The 19,326-nt window shown below is 35.2% G+C and overlaps 1 protein-coding gene across 1 annotated transcript; it reads right to left on the bottom strand.

The window, feature by feature from the left end:
* Positions 1–6,783: 6,783 nt before the first annotated feature.
* Positions 6,784–12,215, bottom strand: LOC145597026 (cytochrome P450 CYP72A616-like). The gene is made up of 8 exons (XM_081653206.1): positions 12,182–12,215; positions 12,002–12,063; positions 11,037–11,082; positions 9,067–9,315; positions 8,463–8,683; positions 7,904–8,148; positions 7,311–7,686; positions 6,784–7,212 (listed from the first exon to the last, which is right to left on the bottom strand). The coding sequence occupies exons 1-8, from the start codon at positions 12,213–12,215 to the stop codon at positions 6,784–6,786; spliced, it is 1,662 nt and encodes a 553-aa protein (XP_081509332.1).
* Between the last annotated feature and the right edge of the window lie 7,111 nt (positions 12,216–19,326).

Raw genomic sequence — 19,326 nt, 5'->3', positions numbered from 1 at the left:
GACTGTGAAATTAGCCTCGTAATTATAGAGGAAATGTGAGGGGTGAGGTCCGAAACCCTAGAAATGAGGCGCCGTAGAAGAATAGAGCGCCGCGGCACGGGATTTTTGCCGTGGCACAGGTATAGTCTGACGTGTGACGGCATTTCTTAAGGTCAAAACGCGTAAAAAGATAAAACTGGGTTAATGAAATTGTCGTGGCGCGACAGTTTATTTTGCTAGAAATCCGTTTAAAATTCGTTTTTATCTTATACTTCACATAAAGTACATATTATTCTGGAATCATTTTAGGTTTAGGGTTTTAATATTTATTAATCGGGCTCAATTAATAAATAAATGAAATGGATTTAAATGTTTTGGGCTAAAATGAGGATTGGACAATGCTTGACTTAACACTTAGACTGAAAATGTGGTCTAATTTGTAAACTGTGTTTGATTGAAAATGGATTTGAAGCACTCCCGAGATTAAATACTCGACCCGAACAATAATGGCGGTGAAAGGTTGTTCATCATCGGGTTTGGTTTTAGGGAGACATTTTTTGATGTCTACAGAACCCGAGACTGTTGATGCTCAACCTTTCGCTCCGCGTAGGTCGAAAAGGCAAAGATCTCAATCAGACAGATACCTTGGTGTCTTGTTAATCGAGAATCACGAAATCCTAGTGTTGGATAGTGATGAACCTGCGACGTACAAGCAAGCTATGATGAGCCACGATTCTACAAAATGGTTACATGCCATGAAATCTGAGATAGACTCCATGTTTGAAAATCAAGTCTGGGACTTAGTTGATTTGCCTGAAGGTTACACACCTATCGGTTGCAAATGGATTTTTAAGATGAAACCGATAAAGATGGAAATGTATATGTATACAAATCTCACGGCGTTCATTATGATGAAACCTTTTCACCACTTGCAATGCTTAAGTTTGTCCGGATAATTCTAGCGATTGTTGCATATTACGATTACGAAATATGGCAAATGGATGTAAAAACCGCCTTCATTAATGGGATTTTGGAAGAGACTGTGTATATAACATAGTCTGAGGGTTTTGTAGATCTAAACAACGCTAGGAAGGTATACAAGCTTATGAAATCCATCTATGGATTAAAGCAAGCAAGCAGGATTTGGAATCTGCAATTTGATGATGCAGTGAGCAAGTTTGGCTTCATCAAGAATCCGGATGAGTCTTATGTTATATGTCGATGACATATTGCTCATTGGAAACAACATTCCAATGTAGGAGTCCGTAAAGACTTGGCTTGGAAAAAGTTTTTCGATGAAAGACTTGGGAGAGGCACAGTATATTTTGGGCATCAAGATCTATCAGGATAGATCTAAGAGGATGATTGGACTGAGTCAAAGTACTTATATCGATAAGGTACTGGCACGATTCCAGATTGAGGGCGCCAAGAGGGGCCACCTAACCATGTCTCATGGTGTAACTCTCAGCAAGACTTAGTGTCCAAAGACACCTGTTGAGCGAGAGAGAATGAATCAGATCCCACATGCTTCGCTAATAGGATCGATCATGTACGCCATAATATGTACAAGGCCGGATGTGTCGTACGCCTTGAGCACAAAAAGGCGATATCAATCAGACCTAGGAGAGGCGCATTGGACTGTGACCAAAAATATCCTAAAGTACCTGGAAAGGAACAACGATAAATTCCTGATCTATGGTGGGAGTAAGACCTGGTTATTGAAGTTTATACCGACACGAGCTTCCAGACCGACAGACACGACTTCAGATCGCAGTATGGATAAATATTCTATCAGAATGGAGGAGCATTAAGTTGGAAGAATGCCAAGCAGAGCACAATTGTGGATTCTACAACTGAAGCCGAATACTTAAGAGCTTCGGAAGCAGCTAAGGAGGCAGTTTGGATTCGAAAGTTCATTGATGAACTTGGTGTAGTCCCCTCAATCAAGGGACCAATAGACCTATATTATGATAATAATGGGGCTATTGCTCAAGCCAAGGAGCCAAGGAGTCACCAGAAGGTCAAACATGTCATGCGGCGATTTCACCTATTAAGGGAGTGGATCTCCGGAGGTGAAGTCAAGATTTGAAAAGTTGGAACGGACGACAATGTAGCCGATCCACTAGCTAAACCTTTGCCCTAAGTGAAGCACAACAAGCATGTTGAGGCAATGGGAATTAGGCACATTGGAGAATGGCTCTAATTTCCTATTTTATGTGTTTTAATTAAGTTTTGGATATCTTGATGTAAAACACTAAGTTAACCATTCACATATGGAGTAATTTTTAATTTTGCAAAATTATTATTCCATAACTATTTAATTGTGGTTTAGAATTAAATAATGAGTCCATTCGATTTGATGATATTCAAGATAGGGTATCAAGACAATGTCTTGGATAAAGAAACACCTATTAAGTGAACATTGAATGTCATATCAAAATTATTCCTAATCGAGGTCATTTAAAAGTTGGACAACTAATGACCATGTGATATTAGTGTGTAGTATGATTTATAGCACTGTTTTTTTTTTTTTTTTTTTTTTTTTGATACGAGGACATAAATGTCATAAATCATTTGCACAGGTATTAGTTTAGAACTATACTAGATTGACCTATGAGAATACTTTAAGAGATTTAAAATCGTCATAAGTATATATCTCATTAAGGCTATCGGTACCATTTACTCAACCATGAGTGTTGTAAGTTCGCTTGTTTTAGTACTAGTGTGTTTTGATGTTGTCAAACGTCTACTGAAAAGGGGATTATAAAGGTGACACTCGGACAGCTAGATCTCTTAGTAAGAGAAGCTTGACAATACAAGATTGGGAATGTCCTCCTATTAACAATAGGAAATATGTCTTTTTTGTTTACAAGGCCCCTAGAAGAGCGAGACTGTGAAAATGCATGGCCGTGCTTAGATGGATTTTGGATAATCACCTGTACTTAACAATTGAACTCGGAATTTTGAGAAACACTTCTGGACGTAATAAGGATGACGATAAATCTTACCTTATAGTTCATGAAGAGGCATTAAGCGATATGGGAAAGGGCAATACACATACTACACGCTTGTACGGAAGGACAAGTGGGAGATTGAAAGGAATGGTGTCATTCGATTAAGTGTATTATTCCGATACAGGGTTCAGAATTAATTACGGAGTTAATTATTCAGTGAAGTCAAGTGATCGGAAAGTCGGGCTATCGCTTTCCTTTGACTGAACCTAACGGGTCACACCCAAACGTTCAACCAAACTAAGGCGATGAAGTAAGCTGAACGTTTTAATGCGTCGATTAAGATAATTCGTACTCAAACGTTGGATTCCAAGCTTAGAGCGTCGGAATCGAGCGTCAAACATTAAGTCAATTCTTGGAATTAACTAAACGATAAAAATAGCCAAACGACAAATTATACTAGGTTGGTGGTCCTCCCACCTAATCCCCTTATTTTGCACCACTTGTCGTTTGCTAATTGTTTAATTAGTTATTTAATTTTATTTAGAATTAAATTAAATTTTATAAATTCACTTTTATTGAAAGTCCCACATTGAAAGATTTCATGGGGATTGGAGATGCCAAGTCTATAAATACCCAACTTAGTTTTGGGGATTGATGCAAGAGTCAGACTCAAAAAAGGCATCTCCGCATAAAAGTGAGAAAACCATTGGAGTAAGTAATTCTCTTGAGTCGTGTCGGGTATTAGTCTAGCCACTAATCTCGTCTAAGTTTGGGCGCGTTAGTGTATACCGCTGGAGGAGCCGCAAGTGAGGTTCTTTCTCCGTAGCCGTCGCCAAGGTGTCTAAGGTTCTTGCTCGTGAGTAGTTCAAGCACGCGTCAAGGGTATGATTGCTTATCTCCTTATGTGTTTAATGCTTTATTTATTATATGCAATTAGTCGTATTAATTATGCATGTCGTCCGGGGGGGGGTTTTGGTTTCTGCACGGTATTTAGAATACTGAAAAACCCAACATCTTGAACATGTAAATTAATCCAACGATCAAATATCTTTGTAAAAAATGGACATTTAGTACAAATATTTGCGTAATTAGTTTGAAAATTATGCACATTTATTTTCCAAATTTATATCATATTTTTCACTTTTATTCCTCCTCCACCACATCTCTCTTCTTTCATTCTATTATCTCTCTTTCTCTCTCCTAAAAATTATGCGCATTTAACTCAAAAATTATGCACATTCATTTTTCACTTTCATATTCCCATTGTTTTTCCTCTTCGTTGTGATGAACTCTCTCTCTCCTCTATTAAACCTTATTCAAATATCTAACTTTAGTTTTAGAGATGAGAAAGTAATAGTGGTCAAGAACAACTTGTAAGCCATCTAATAAGGATTAATCGGTCAAAGATGTCTTCTAGAGAATGTTCCTCAATATGCACATATAATGAAACAAATTTGCACCTTTAGTACATTCAACTCAATAAATATGCACATATCAGATAAAAAGTGTGCACAAATTTTTACAAGACTAATGCATATTTAGTTTAAAAATTAAGTATATATAATGTTTAATTTTACTTGATTCCCCTCAGTAGTATATTAGAGTATCTTCTAAACTCAAAGAGAAAAAAATGGGGAAGAGAGGTGAACAGGGAAGAGAGAAAGGGAGATAAATGGGGAAACTAGAAAGGGAAGTAGCGAAAGGGTTATTTACATTTTTATCATTAATGAAACATGTAATGAGGGCCATTCGATAATTTTATTAGAACACACTAGCTTGATTACTTCTCATCCTTCTCATTATAAGACCCTTCTCATTTGACCCTATATGCATATATATAACCGTTGCATTAAATTTCATTTAAAATGAGACATATACCATTATGTTAGCCTTTTCCGTTGCATTAGGCCTCACTTTCATAATGATTTTTAAGTCATACTCTAATGCAACGCATAAATGATGCGGTTGCATTACGTTCCAAATGCCGTTGCATTAGGCCTAATGTAACGCCAGCAGAAGGCATGGTATAGGGGCGTTGCATTAGGCCTAATAAAAGGGATTTCGACGTATAATTAGCACTGTCAAATTTCAAACGGAAACCATTTAACTGCCCGAAACCAATCGATCTAAATAAGAACCGAACCGATTAAAAACCGATTGATTGAAACCGAAAACCAGCCCTAACCGTATTTTAGTAAACCTGAAACCGAACCGATTCGAATAATATTAAACCGTATAAGAACCGAACCTGTTAATGAACCGAACCTGTTCTAAACCGAACTGAAATAAAACCGAACCGAAAACGAAACGAACCGTTTCTAACCCAAAACCATTGGCAACCCAAAACCGTTTAAATCGGGATAAAAATCGTTTTCACGGAACCGTTAAAAAACCGCAACCCGTTTGCACCAAAACGTGTACAAACCGAACCGTTTATAAACCGAACCACCTACAAACCGAACCGTTCATGAACCGAAACCGCTTATAAATCAAACCGTTTACAAACCGCTTACTATAAAAGGAAGATTAAAATCACATTAAAAGGAATTTTAAATGAAATCTAATTATACACACATGTTTATTACGGAGTACAATATTATTTTCCTTAACTTTTCTATGTAATTATGGATTAAGCAAAAATAATCTTCAACTTCTCTTAAACGACATCATCAAAAAGCTTCATAATTTGCTCAGAATTATATTGGACCAAAGCTAGCCTAGTCGAATTCTTATGATGTATTATTGTAATTCTCGAAATTTTCAGAATGAGATGATTGCATCCTTTAATTTGATCTTTCAAAAACAAATTAAAGTCAGTACAAAAATTATAATAAAGAATATTTTTAATCAATTTATCAATTGAAAAAGAAACTCGAAAAATTCTAGCTTGAAAAATTATAATAAAGAATATATTTTGAAACCGAAAACCGACTCGAACCGTATTCTAGTAAACCCGAAACCGAACCGATCCTAATAATGATAAACCGTATAAGAACCGAACCCGTTAATGAACCGAACCCATTCTAAACCGAACCGAAATAAAACCGAACCGCAAAAGAACCGAACCGTTTCTACCCCGAACCGTTTGAATCAGGATAAAAACCGTTTACACCGAACCGTTAACAAACCGCAACCCGTTTGCACCGAACCATTTACTACCCGAACCGTTTACAAGCCGAACCGAATTAAAGCCGCTTAAGAATAAACGAAACCGAACCGAACCGATATTAATTTGAACCGAACCGAAATCGACCCATAAGGCACTTGAACCGATTTTAAACCGACCCGTTTTCAAACCGAACCGGTTTCAAACCGAAACGAAACCGAATTGTCAAACCGTTTTGACAATGCTACGTATAATACAACGGATTTAGGGGTTACAATAGATCAAAATTGTAGTTGTGTGTAGGAAGGATATGAAGCATATGAATTTGCATGAGAATGAGGTATTTGATCGGAAAGGATGGAGGAGGAAGATTTTTGTGGATGCCTATTCGGAATAATCACTTTTGGTTCATGAAACCGACTCTACTTATGGGATTAAGGCTTTGATTGATTGATTGATTATATACAAACTAAATGTATCATTATATTAAATATTTCGTAAAATCTATGAGTGTTCAAGATATATAGAGTAATACCAAATTTTAAAGGTTGAGATTGAAATATTGTCCCGGAAACATAATTTAATAATATTTGAGTTGCAAAACTCATTGCTCTTACAAAAGAAAGTTTGCCAGCCTAGTGAAAATCTCTTATCTTCACAGTACAACACTACAAACTAAAGAACAACAACAATAACCCAAAACATCAGCAATGGACGGAACGAGATCGAAATAATTAAGCTTGATTAGAGCCTACGAATAATGACTGGCGCCCCGTGAAAGGGTTGGAGGGTCAACATAAAGTACGGCGCATGAGTATAAGAAGGCGAAAGCTCGAAGGTGTAGCGTTGGAGCAACATAGACAGAGCTATCTTAGCTTCTAACATGGATAAGTTTTGCCCAATGCAAACCCTTGGACCCCATCCAAATGGGAAATACGGGGCTGAATCTTTATCGGATGCCTTCGAAACGCCCTCAGAGAACCTACTAGGGTTGAACTCAAGCACGTCTTTCCCCCACACTTCTTGATCTCGATGAACACATGGTGTTGGGATGAAAACATGGGCACCACCAGGAAGTTGTTTATCTCCTAGTTTTGCTCCTTTTTGACCCGTGGTCCGGATTATGCTCGAAGGTGGATATAGCCTTAATGTTTCTTGCAAAACCATGGTCACCTACAATACACAACAATTAAAACAAGGACACAACGAATTGCTATTTTAAATTTTTTTTTTTTCTTGCAAAGTCAAATACTCAAGCACTAATAACTTACAGTTTTGAGACGGCCTAGGTCGTCGAAGGTAGGTGTATGTTCACGGCCTACTTGTTTAAACACTTCATCTCTTGCCTTTTCTTGCCAGTCTTGGTGCATGCTCAGAGCTACAATAGCCCAAGTGAGCGAATTCGCAGTTGTCTCATGCCCTGCAAAGTAGAATAGCTTGCATTCATCGATAAGCTCTTGTAATGTCATTCCTTTACCCTCTAGCTGGCTGTTGAGATTTGATTGTAGCATCAATCCCAACAAATCATCCTTGACAATACCATCCTTTTTCATGATTCTCTGGCGCTTTTGAATTATATCCTTCAATGCACTTGTGACTTCTTTTTGGATGTATTTCATCCTTGCATTTGTTTTCGTTGGCAAATGCCTACATTGAGGTTCATTTGTATGTTAGTAAAACAATCTCTCTTACCCACCACATGTACAAGTATACATTTAAATATAGATGTACTCTATATAATGTTTGCACAAGATTTGTTAGGTTTAATTGATTCCATTGATTAAGGTACGTGTGGCTTCATCTTTTTTTGAAGATCACTATTGAACGATCCTATTCAAAATAATGTCTTACAAAAAGTGGTTACCTTAAGAATGGAAATGCGGCCATATAGTATACTTTATTAAGTAACTTAGATTGCTCATTCATGAGCTGAAATACTTTACTTCCTTCTTCATAATTGCTGCCAAAGGCCACATTTGATATAATATCTGCTGTTAATTTTTGAAACTCAGTGAAAACATCAATTTCACATGAATCCTTTGCTCCTAGAATTCCCTCCCATGTCGAAATCATTCCTTGTGTGCACTTTAGTATAGATGGCACCATTCCCTGGCAGAAATCGTGACAGCTTATTATTACATACATGAAAGTAATTGGTATATATATATTGCTACATAGAGTAGTTTAAATGCCGGAAATGGAGATTTAGTTACGAACACCACTAATTTTAATTGAAAGTGCAGTGGGATAAGTAATATAATCGTGTCGATCCTCGTATAATTTTACACAACCAGGGGTAATAAACACGTTCAGATAGAGTAGAATTTTGCACATGTTATATATTGACAGTTTGTACAATTACTGTTATCCAAATATCCTAGTAAAAAAGAACAAAAAAGAGAGAGCGTAGCATAAAACTAAACCTGTAACTTGGCCATATGGAAGGCTGGATTTAGCAACTTTCTGTGCATTGCCCATTTATCTCCATTCAAAGATGAGACACCAGCAACAAAGAGTCTGGTGAAACCATTGATAGCTGGTTTTTGAAATTCTCCGGATTTATTCGTTAACATTTCTCTAATCAACTTTGGTTCCATCAACACTATTCTAGGCACGGTCCCCGTCCAATAGAAGAACATTTTACCTATTTCACATAGATATTGCACTTTATTTCAGTCTACAAAATTATGAATTTTTTTTTTTTCAAAGTAAAATTAATTCTTAAGTTAAACACATTAATACATAACTATGGACTACGTAAAAATAAAAATTTTAAATTCTAATTACATTTGAAGTTCATCATATACATTTGATTTCGTTCCATAATTTATTAATATTTTTTTTTTTGACTCGATCTTCTTCTGCTTATTTTGTTGCTTCACTTTAAGATCTGGAAATTATACAACAACTATATCTTACAAATCAATTACAAGGGCGGTAACAAGAGATAATCAATCAATAGCAACTAAATATGCTGCTTCGTATAATATATAAACTTGTTCAAGTAACAAAAGTTGACAAACGTACCATATTTCTTCATTAAATGGGACTCAATAGGATTGGAGCAAGATAAAATATCGTGGGATGAAGTTTTGGGCATGGAAGAAGTGCCATTAATCTTTAATTGACTGAGCCTAGCTCGTTCACCACCCCATAACTGGAAAGTAGTGCCATTAATTCCTTGCTTCCTTAACACACTTTCTTGCCATTTAGGCTTCAGTACAATAGCATTTACCATTTTCACTATAAAAGCTACCACAAACAGTCCTAAAACTGCTAAAATGGCCGCTACAACACTCATTGTAAAATTATTGCAAGTGTTCTCTTCACTTCTCTTTATTACTATTTTTAGTGTTATTAAACCAGAGTTGCCATCGATCTATTTATATACTTGTCCAAATCTAGTTAATTATTAATTAATACACCTTCCGTTTCCTAATGTTAGTCACATTTAAAATATTTTGACTATTTAAGAGAATCTTATAAATTTCTCTTTGTATAAAAACAAAAATAGTCGTATGAGATCTAGTTTTATTCGTCTTGATAATTAATTTATTAATATCTAATATTTATAATTTTTTGCTAGCGTGATATTAAAGATATTTGCGATCAGAGATTTGCATCGATATATGATATATGTAAATGAGACTAACATTAAGAAATTAAAGGAGTACAATTTTTTTCTACAATGTATAAAGTTTATTTTAGCGTAAGGCTTTGTTAACTAATAAATTTGGTTGGTGAGATTTGAAATCACATCTCAAATCTTGCTTTGTCTACATATACCACGGAATAAATAAATAATGAAAAATACTAGTAATAATTAATTACTTCATTTGGTATAACTACTTCATTATATTAATTGATATAATGACCTTATATTGCGCTAACAAGAGTTGACTCAAGTCGTTAGCAGTTTGATGTCGCTTAAGAGAGTTCACGATTTTGAGCCTCTCCGAATGCAAAAAAACTCTTGTTGGGAAACTCACCTATCATAAGCCGAGGTGTGCAACCTAGGTCGGATTTGGATGTAGTCGGAGCTAAGCTTCCGGTGAATCGGGTGCGGCAAACTTAAAAAAAAAAACGTAGTAAAAGTAACCGAAAATCGAATTTTGGTTGTAATTCAAAATGTTTGGTGACTTTTTAGGTTGTAATTTGCAAAATTAAATTTGATTGTTATAACCCGCAAAATGGGTACTTTTACTGGTTATAATTGACAAATTTTCGTCACAATTATAATAAATCAATAGACCTCTCCTAGTCTCCTCGAAAGTTTGTAAAAAGTCAAACGTGTAAGCAATATTATTCACAGTTATAACAAATTAATAATCCTTAGATACCTATGATTATATATTAGCAAAAAAATAAAAAAAGTTGATCCTATTAAGAAAGTTTATATTAATACCTATATAGCCATATATTTCATGATAATATTTATTTTCTATATGGTCGATATTAATATTTCATACATAAACAGTGAAAAAAGTCAAAAGTTTCGATTATTTAGAAGTGAAGAGAGTATAATATTTTATACGCAGTACTTAATTATATATGTGTGATAGATAAAATTAATATCTTTTAAAAAGCATCGCGTGCGGTGCTAGATTAGAAATTAATTGAAATATTATATCCTTAATTCATGTTTAAAAGGCAATTAGAGCATTGGCTTCCAAGATTTTTAAATGTTTTTTTGGCAATGGTAACGAGCACCTCGAGGAGAATAAAAAATACTTTTGTTAACAATGGCAATAAATGACATAGTTTTAAGGAGTAAATTGTTTACTTTTCATATTTCTTTCAAATTAATATATTTCTTTCAAATTAATTATGGCCCACAATAAAAATTACCCTTCCCAGCACCCAAAAAACAAAAAAAAAAAAAAAAAAAAAAAAAAAAAAAAAAAAAAAAATCACCTTTCCAAAAAATTTCCTTCTTTTACAGTAAATTTGTTTTAATAAAAATAAAAAAAAAAAAAATTCTACGTACCCCTTTTCACTCCCCACCATTGTTAAAGACCATACTACATTTCGAGTACCTCCAACCTTTTTCCATGCATATTGGTTCAGTAATTATTGTAGCTTTTCCAACATGAAAATTCTAAAGCATTATATTACTTTATTTTTGATATAAAATATTATTATCAACTTTTTTTTAATTTATTAATATTTTAATTTTATTTATGTAATTTTTATTCTTATTTTATAGTTTTTGACTTTTCCCCTATTTTCAAACCTTTCATTTAGGGTTTTCAATTTCGACGATCGTTGTCATGTTCAACGGATTGCCGGTAAAATTATCTTTCGTTCCAATATGGCGGTACTACCATGCTAAGAGGGAATCAGTCCGTTAAATGGTTGTGCCGTTGTGACTATGACTATGAGGTGTCGTGGCAAGGGTTGTGGAGGGAATGGGTGGTGGTGTACTGGTGGGTGTTACTGTTAGGAGATGGCTGAACAGGTAGGCGTCGATCGAGTGCTTCTTGGAATTAGGATGAGCACGATTAAAGCAGTAGTTGTTATATTGAAGCTTGAATACAATTACTTTCTTTTGTTTTTTTGCGAAAGTAAATTGTTAATCAAAGTTTGATGGAAGAGAGAAAAGTAAAATACTTCCTCGGTTTTTCTTTTATTGCAACTTTTACACTATTTACATAACTTAATTTGACCATCTTTTATGATATATCCGTAAAAAAAAATATAATCATATGGTATCTACTTAAAATCGTCTCAAAATCTACTTTTCAATATCAACTTTTTATAATTTTTATAAAAATATAATTAAATATATTAATAGCAAAACTAATGTATTGGCAAGTGTGAAATCACTCATAGAGCAATAAAAAAAAACGGAGGAAATAAATTAAATAAGGTTATTCAACCCTTTATTATCTGAATTTTAGGTTTTAATTTGCATCTAACGCCTATTTTTTTGGCAATACCAAGATGCTCACGATATTTTCACGTGTGACGAGTAAAGTATAAGATTACGTGGCATGTAGATGAAAATGCACTCAGTCTTAATTACTGTATTGTTTAAGAAACAATATAGTATCATTAGAATACTCAAAATAAGCTACAGACTGAAATAATTGAAGTACAGTGCCTAATTAAATCGCTCTGGTTCATTGGGAATACCAAGCACATGTAGTGAGTTCTTTGCCTTCATCTTGGGCCATCGTGGATCATGCACGTCGAGCGTATCAATATACTATACTATAAGATAAGCGAATCAATGTGAGGATGACAAATGTTACTCTCTCATTCGCTTGTCTTATATTATGATACTACTTCTGTTTTTATTTAGGGTTTGTTCACTTCAGCTTAATTTCAGTTCAGTTCAATTCAGTTCAGTTCAGTTCAGCTCCAATCAGTTCAGTTCAGTTCAGTTCAGCTCCAATCAGTTCAGTTCAGTTCAGTTCAGTTCAGCTCCTAATTTCCTTCTCTCATAAAATATTCATTTCAGCTCTATTCAGTTCAGTTCAGTTCAGTTCAGCTCCAATCAGTTCAGTTCAGTTCAGTTCAGCTCCAATCAGTTCAGTTCAGTTCAGTTCAGTTCAGCTCAGTTCAGTAAATGTGAACAGAACCTTAGTTGACACATTTCTTTTATCACGCATATTAGCAACATACTATTTTAACGATTAATATCTCTAATTCTCGACATTGAAAAATTATGAAAAGTGGATATTAATAAAATATATATTGAGACGATTAAACAAGATCCCATTTGACTATGTTTTATCGTAGCTGTAAATCACAAAAGCTAGTCAAAACATAGTTTGTGCATAGTGTAAAAGTCAAATGGTGTCAACTAAAAAAACGGAGAAAGAATATTTCTTTTTGCACAAACTTTTATATGTGACTGGTCATACCGTGTAGCCAACCACTATGGGAGCTACTTTGTTAGTGCTATAAGGGTACTCACTCGGTCAGGGGTTATTAAGTTAGTCAGGGGTTACTTGATCGGTTAGGGGTTACTCGGTCAGGGGTTACTAATCGTAAGTTGGCCAGGGGTTACTCGGTCAGAGGTTACTCACTCGATTAGGGGTTACTAAGTCGGTCAAAATTTACTCGGTCAGAGGTTACTCGATCGCTCAGGGATTACTCCTCGGTTAGGAGTTACTTGGTGTGTGTCAGCTGGCCACACAGTGTGGCCTTATATTTTGATACTTATTATTTTATATTTATTTTACATGCATCCTAAGGTAGGTTTAAGGATAAAAATTTATGTAATATACTCTCGAAATAGAGGAAGGAGAAAATATATATCATAATCAAATTACCATAAAAACGAAAATATCATAATCAACATAGTGTGAAAATATGTATAAAATATATCATGGACTATTATTAATATTCAACTTTAAAAAGGAAACACAAAATACTATATAAACATATCTTAAAAAATTATTTTAAGTATTATCTTTTATATACTACGTACAATGTTAAGTAAATAAAAGTTTAAAAAATATGTACAATACTCTTTGGAATAGAGGAAGGTTGAAAATATCATAATCAAAATACAATAAGAACGAAAATATCATAGTCGTAATCAACTTTGCGTGCAAATACAATAAAATATCCTATAATATTATTAATATTCCACTAAAAACATATTTTAATTACATAAACATATGGTGTATATTAGAAAATGAGTTCATATTTGTCATCAACATGCTAAGTGATTAGCATACATATCTATTGAAATTTATATGAAGAATTTTATCATTTCTATAACCATTAAATTTTCATATTTCTCTACTAATATAATGATCATATTTTAATAAATATAACTCATATATAATACGTATATGTTGCCTCAAACAAAAAAAAAAAAAAAAAAAAAAAAAAAAAAAAAAAAAAAAGTATATGTTATGATTTTTATGTCATTTAAGAACACATGTCCATAAAAAAAAAAATTAAAAAATTTACATACATGGTTAGTTAATTATGTCGTTTATTTATATAAATCTTAATAAAAGTATCTTTTATTCCTTTAAAATTTATTAATATCTCAGCCTATATATTTGTGCTATATATTCAATCGGTTATTGGTTGTATGACTTATGTGATAGGTATTTTCGGGCACAATGCTTAGGAAAATATATATTGGTAAATAAGATATAAGGTTATTGTTACATATAGTTTTCGTGAATGTGACGGGTAAAACAGGTATTAGTTTGTACAACTATTGAAGCGGGTGGTATGACAAGAAAAATTTAGTTTTTATTCCCCCTATGGAAAAAGGATATGAATTAGTCCACTTCATTCTCTTTTATAGAGTAATATTTGTTCATTTTTCAACTAATAAATAACGATATAAAAATAAAAGAGAATAAAATAAAAGAAATGCAAATGACATAAAATACTATCTTGATCACATTCATTGATATTTTATTGGCCATTATTGTGAGTTAATAGCAGTTTATTAATTAATTTTGTCAATGCAAATGAACCTACTATTATTATAGTAATTGAATCACCTTTGTTTCTTTTTTTAAATTACGGAAGTTATAGTTTGATTTATAAACTGTGCATCGCACAGACACTATACTAGTTTTATACACTAGTAGAATAAAGCAAATCGGCAGCTACAAATGAGAAGCGGTTAATGAAATCCGCTTCCCAAAATCCCACCTTAGGTAAAAAAGAAAAATATTGATAAAATGGCAAGCGGTTTGAACCGAAAACCGCTGGTCATTATGTTTGATGTTATTATATTTTCTCATCTCTCTCGTAGTCTCATTCACTCTCTTGTCTCCTCATACCTCAGTTCTCTCTCCTCTCTCTCTCCCTCTCCTCAAAGACGAAGGCAACCATCTCCGCAGCCGCAGCCGCATCCACAACCACCGCAACTCACAAATTCTCTCTCTTTCTTCTCCCTCCTCATTCAGTGATGGTCACGGTGGTCACGAGCGATAACGACGGTGCGGTTCGATTTTTAGGGTTTTGATTGGTGTTCATGGTATGAGCTTCTTTAAACTTTCCCCTCTAAATTTCAAAGTTAGGGTTCCTTTGCATAATTACTGGTTCAAATCTTTGATTTTTTTTCGATTTCTAGGGTTTCGATTTGTAACTGTTGGCGGTGGTGGAGAGCAGCGATGGTGAGTTTCGATTTGTAATTGATGGCGGTGGTTGACAGTTGCTGAAACTATCGACGCTCAAACTCCAGCTTCGTGCCCTGATCTTCGAGTAAGCCTTCTCTCTTTATCTGTCCTTTTTCTTCTTTCTCGCTCCTCTCTAATTCATCTCTTCTGCATTCATCAGGAAATAGAAAAATCTGCCAAAAAAACAAGTCCATGTTTAGGTTTTGATTTATATGATTTCAGATTTATGTCTAATTTTGGGAATTTACGAGTCTAATAATGAACTATTGTTGCCAAGTTGTGTGATTTTCTATGTATTTTGAGTTATCAGATGTTTTCTATGTATTGTAACAATGAGAATTTGTCTGATTAGGTTAATTAGGGTTTAATTATAAGTATTGATTTATATGTATTGTTCAGTTGATTGTATAATTAGGGCTTAATTATTTAGGTTCTGAGTTGATTGCTTAATTAGTCAAATGTATGGTTTGTAAACAGGTGGAATTTTTTTTCTCATGGGTGGAATTTTTTTACTATATTGGTGGCAGTGTTGGTTGGTTGTGTGGCTGTTTCTTGTGCTGTAAATACAAATATATGGTTGTGTGATGTGGGAAAAAACGGGTTTAAATCCGAATTCTGTTATCGAGGCCTTTGGGGATAAATGTCGCAAATAAAAAAACTCTAAAGTCTAAACATCTCCAGTTATTTGTTAACCGTTGTAGAAATAATGTCATTCGAATTTTGTTGTGGATCTGTTGGAGAAATACTGGCATCTGATTACTGAAGGTTTAACATTAGTAACAATGCTTTTTTTATATCATAAACTCTTGAGCCTAGTTTATCCAGAAACATATAGAACATGATAGTGCGCACTCTTTCTGTGCTGGTTTATCTGATTCTTCTGTCAGTACTCCTGCTCCCACTCATGTTCAGTACATGTGCATCTTTATTTTTGTGGTTTGAGATTATCATAACAGTATTGCGGTGGAGAGTATATAGCTTGAGCAATTATGATCAGTCATAAACTGTTGGTTTTTGATCCTTTCATGAGCAAATCATCTGGAAAATGTTGTTCTAAGATATTGCTGATTCATACTTCTTATCAAAGAATGATGAACTGTTCCTTTTACTAAAGAAGTTACCTGATTGGTAAAAGAATTCAAGGTCCAGCAAGATAGCTGGTGTGATGCTCACTTATTTAGTAGTCTAATGAAGGGGATGCGGTAGTTTAGGAATGTCAATATAAGCTGGGAAATGTTGAAGGAGGCAGCAAATTAGTTAGCAAAGGGAGAAACTAGTAGAATAGATATGAGAAAGAGAGGGTTCTTAATGAAATTGTGAGCGATTTACTTTGTATATTGTTAGCTTTGGGGTGTCAAGTTACTTGTTTACTTGGCAACTTAACCCTTATATTGCTTCAACTTTCCTGTTTATTAATGAAAGGTTACAGGGTTTGGGAGGATCTAACAACCAGTTACCACTGTGCCTTTACCTGCAACTCAACAAGCTTTAACACCTATCATAGAAGACAATGATATAGTCAAGCAACCTAAGAGGACTAAAGTAGAGATGAATGTGTGGAAGCTACTAGCCTCATCCCATGAGCATAGAGTTCCAGTGATGGATGCTCTAGCAAAAGTAGGAGTAGATTCCGAAACTACTCTAGAAGGGCTGGCCAACTTTCTCACAAGTGACCTCCCTAGTCCAAATAATTTGATCACCTTCTCTGACAAGGACTTACCACCGGAAGGTGACAAACACAATAAAGCTTTACACCTCACGGTGGTGTGCAAAAGAATGAATGTGCCAATGACACTTGTAAACAATGGTTCAACTATTAATGTGTGCCCACTTCGCACTGCTAGAATTTCGGGAATAAGGGACGAAGACTTAACCCCATCCACACAAGGCATAAGGGCTTATGACAACACTCGTCGCCAAGCTCTTGGAACTTACTCCATGAATGTCACTGCGGGAGTCATTGAACACAGCACCACCTTTCAAGTAGTGGACATTAAGGCTTCGTTCAACTTATTGTTGGGACGACCTTGGCTCCATGACCTAAAGGTCGTTCCTTCATCCTTCCACTAACAAGTAAAGACTATAGTTTGAGGAATTCCTCTTACAATTGATGCCTCCCCAATGAGAATCAAAGCGGTTGACAAACCAATCATTCATGTGGAGCACGATGAGCATGATGAAGATTTGTGGGGCTTTAACGCCGAAGAGGTCTCTTTTATCGACGAAGATGAAAAGATCCCTCTTGACTATAACCCTCACTCAAATCTCGTCGTCAATGCTATCCTTAAAAGACAAGGACACTTGCTCGGAATGACTCTAGGAAAGAAGAACGAAATAGCCAAGCGCATGGGACTACCTAGCCTCCTTAAGAGGGATACTTTTAGGCTTGGATTTGAGCCAACTCCATAAGACCTTAAGCGAGCCTTGGACAAGTCCAATGCAAGAAGAAAAGCTTGTAACTAGAAGGATGCAATACAAATGGATCCATATCCTCTCACTTTGAATGGGCAATTTATAAAAGAAGGAGAAGATTACCCATGCCATGAATTCCCTGAACCACTTGTCAGGAATGGAATACGCCAGCCTGGGTTCGATATCTTCTTGGATTGCAACTTTCTAGATGAGATTCCCAATCCTACTTATAAGGAACGCACATCCCCATGCTTTGACTTCAATGTCATGGGTCTCCTCTTTGGGTACGAGAAAAACAAGCCTAAGTATATCGACGACAACTCCACACTTATACAAACTGTCTTACAAAGCGAGGACTTTAACCCCTCAAAGCTCATCATTCCAGCAGAAAGGGATGGCGTAAGACCGTTAAAGTAACCACACCTAGCGGAAGGAAGATAGCCATAACTACGGGAGAAGGCCCTATGTTTGATGAGTCTAAGTCGTCTGGTTCCGGGTCTGAGTCTGAGTCCAAGACTTCTTTAGAGTCTTCTATTCTTGAGTCCTCCAAATCTCTTGTTGTTACACCCCCTACTATCAATCCTAGCTTAGAGTTTACCCCTAGAATATGTAACATCCAGGTCCCCACAGACCTTTCTCTTTTTGATGTAATGGTTTAAGAGTTTAATAATACGACTTCTTCCGCTTACTCTTCGTGTTATTCCTTTACCAATGATGACGAGTATTGCTTTGCTAATAATGAAAATGACAAAGAAATAATTAAAGCAATGGAAGCACTTGAGAATAAAACACCAGTAATTTAAGAAACTGAGACTGTTAACATCTCAAAAGATCCCACCATTAAAAGAGAAGTTAAAATTGGATTAACTCTAAGTCAAGATGAAAGAGCTTAATTAATATATCTACTTGTTGAGTATATCGATGTCTTTGCTTGGTCACATGAAGACATTCCAGGTATAAGCTAAGAAATAGCTCAACATACTATACCACTAATTCCGGGAATGAAACCTGTAAAACAAAAGTAACGTCGAATGAAACCCGACGTAGCACTTAAAATAAAAGAAGAAATCCAAAAACAAATAACGACAGGTTTTATCAAGGTATCCAAGTATCCAGAATGGGTCGCTAACGTGGTACCGGTTCCCAAGAAGGATGGTAGAGTAAGAATGTGTGTCGATTACAGGGACCTCAACATGGCTAGCCCAAAGGACGATTTCCCTCTACCTCACATCAACATTCTAGTAGACAATACAGCAAATCACGCACTTCTCTCGTTTATGGACTGGTACGTAGACTACAATCAGATTCTCATGGCAGAAGAAGATATGGAAAAGACTACCTTCATAACACCATGGGGCACTTACTGCTACACGGTGATGCCATTCGGGTTGAAAAACGCGGGTGCCACATACCAAAGAGCAGCAACTGTCTTACTTCATGACATGATGCATAAAGAAGTCGAGGTGTACGTAGACGATATAATTGTAAAATCTAAAGATCGCTCTGGTCACCAGATTGCCTTGAGAAAATTCTTCGAAAGACTTCGAAAGTACAACATGAGGCTAAATCCAGCTAAGTGTGCATTCGGGGTTACCTTAGAAAAACTTCTAGGCTATGTCATTAGCTCTAGAGGAATTGAAATAGACCCCACTTAAATTAAGGCTATCGTGTCCATGCCGCAACCCAAGACAGAGAAACAAATTCGAGGATTCATTGGCAGGTTGCAATACATAAGCAGGTTCATATCAAAACTCACCACAGTATGTGAACC

Source organism: Chenopodium album, chromosome 20 (genome assembly GCF_948465745.1).
Source record: "Chenopodium album chromosome 20, dcCheAlbu1.1, whole genome shotgun sequence".
NCBI classification, from domain to species: domain Eukaryota; kingdom Viridiplantae; phylum Streptophyta; class Magnoliopsida; order Caryophyllales; family Amaranthaceae; genus Chenopodium; species Chenopodium album.
Note: the sequence above shows the minus strand (reverse complement) of the source record. Positions and strands in the feature narration are given on the sequence as shown.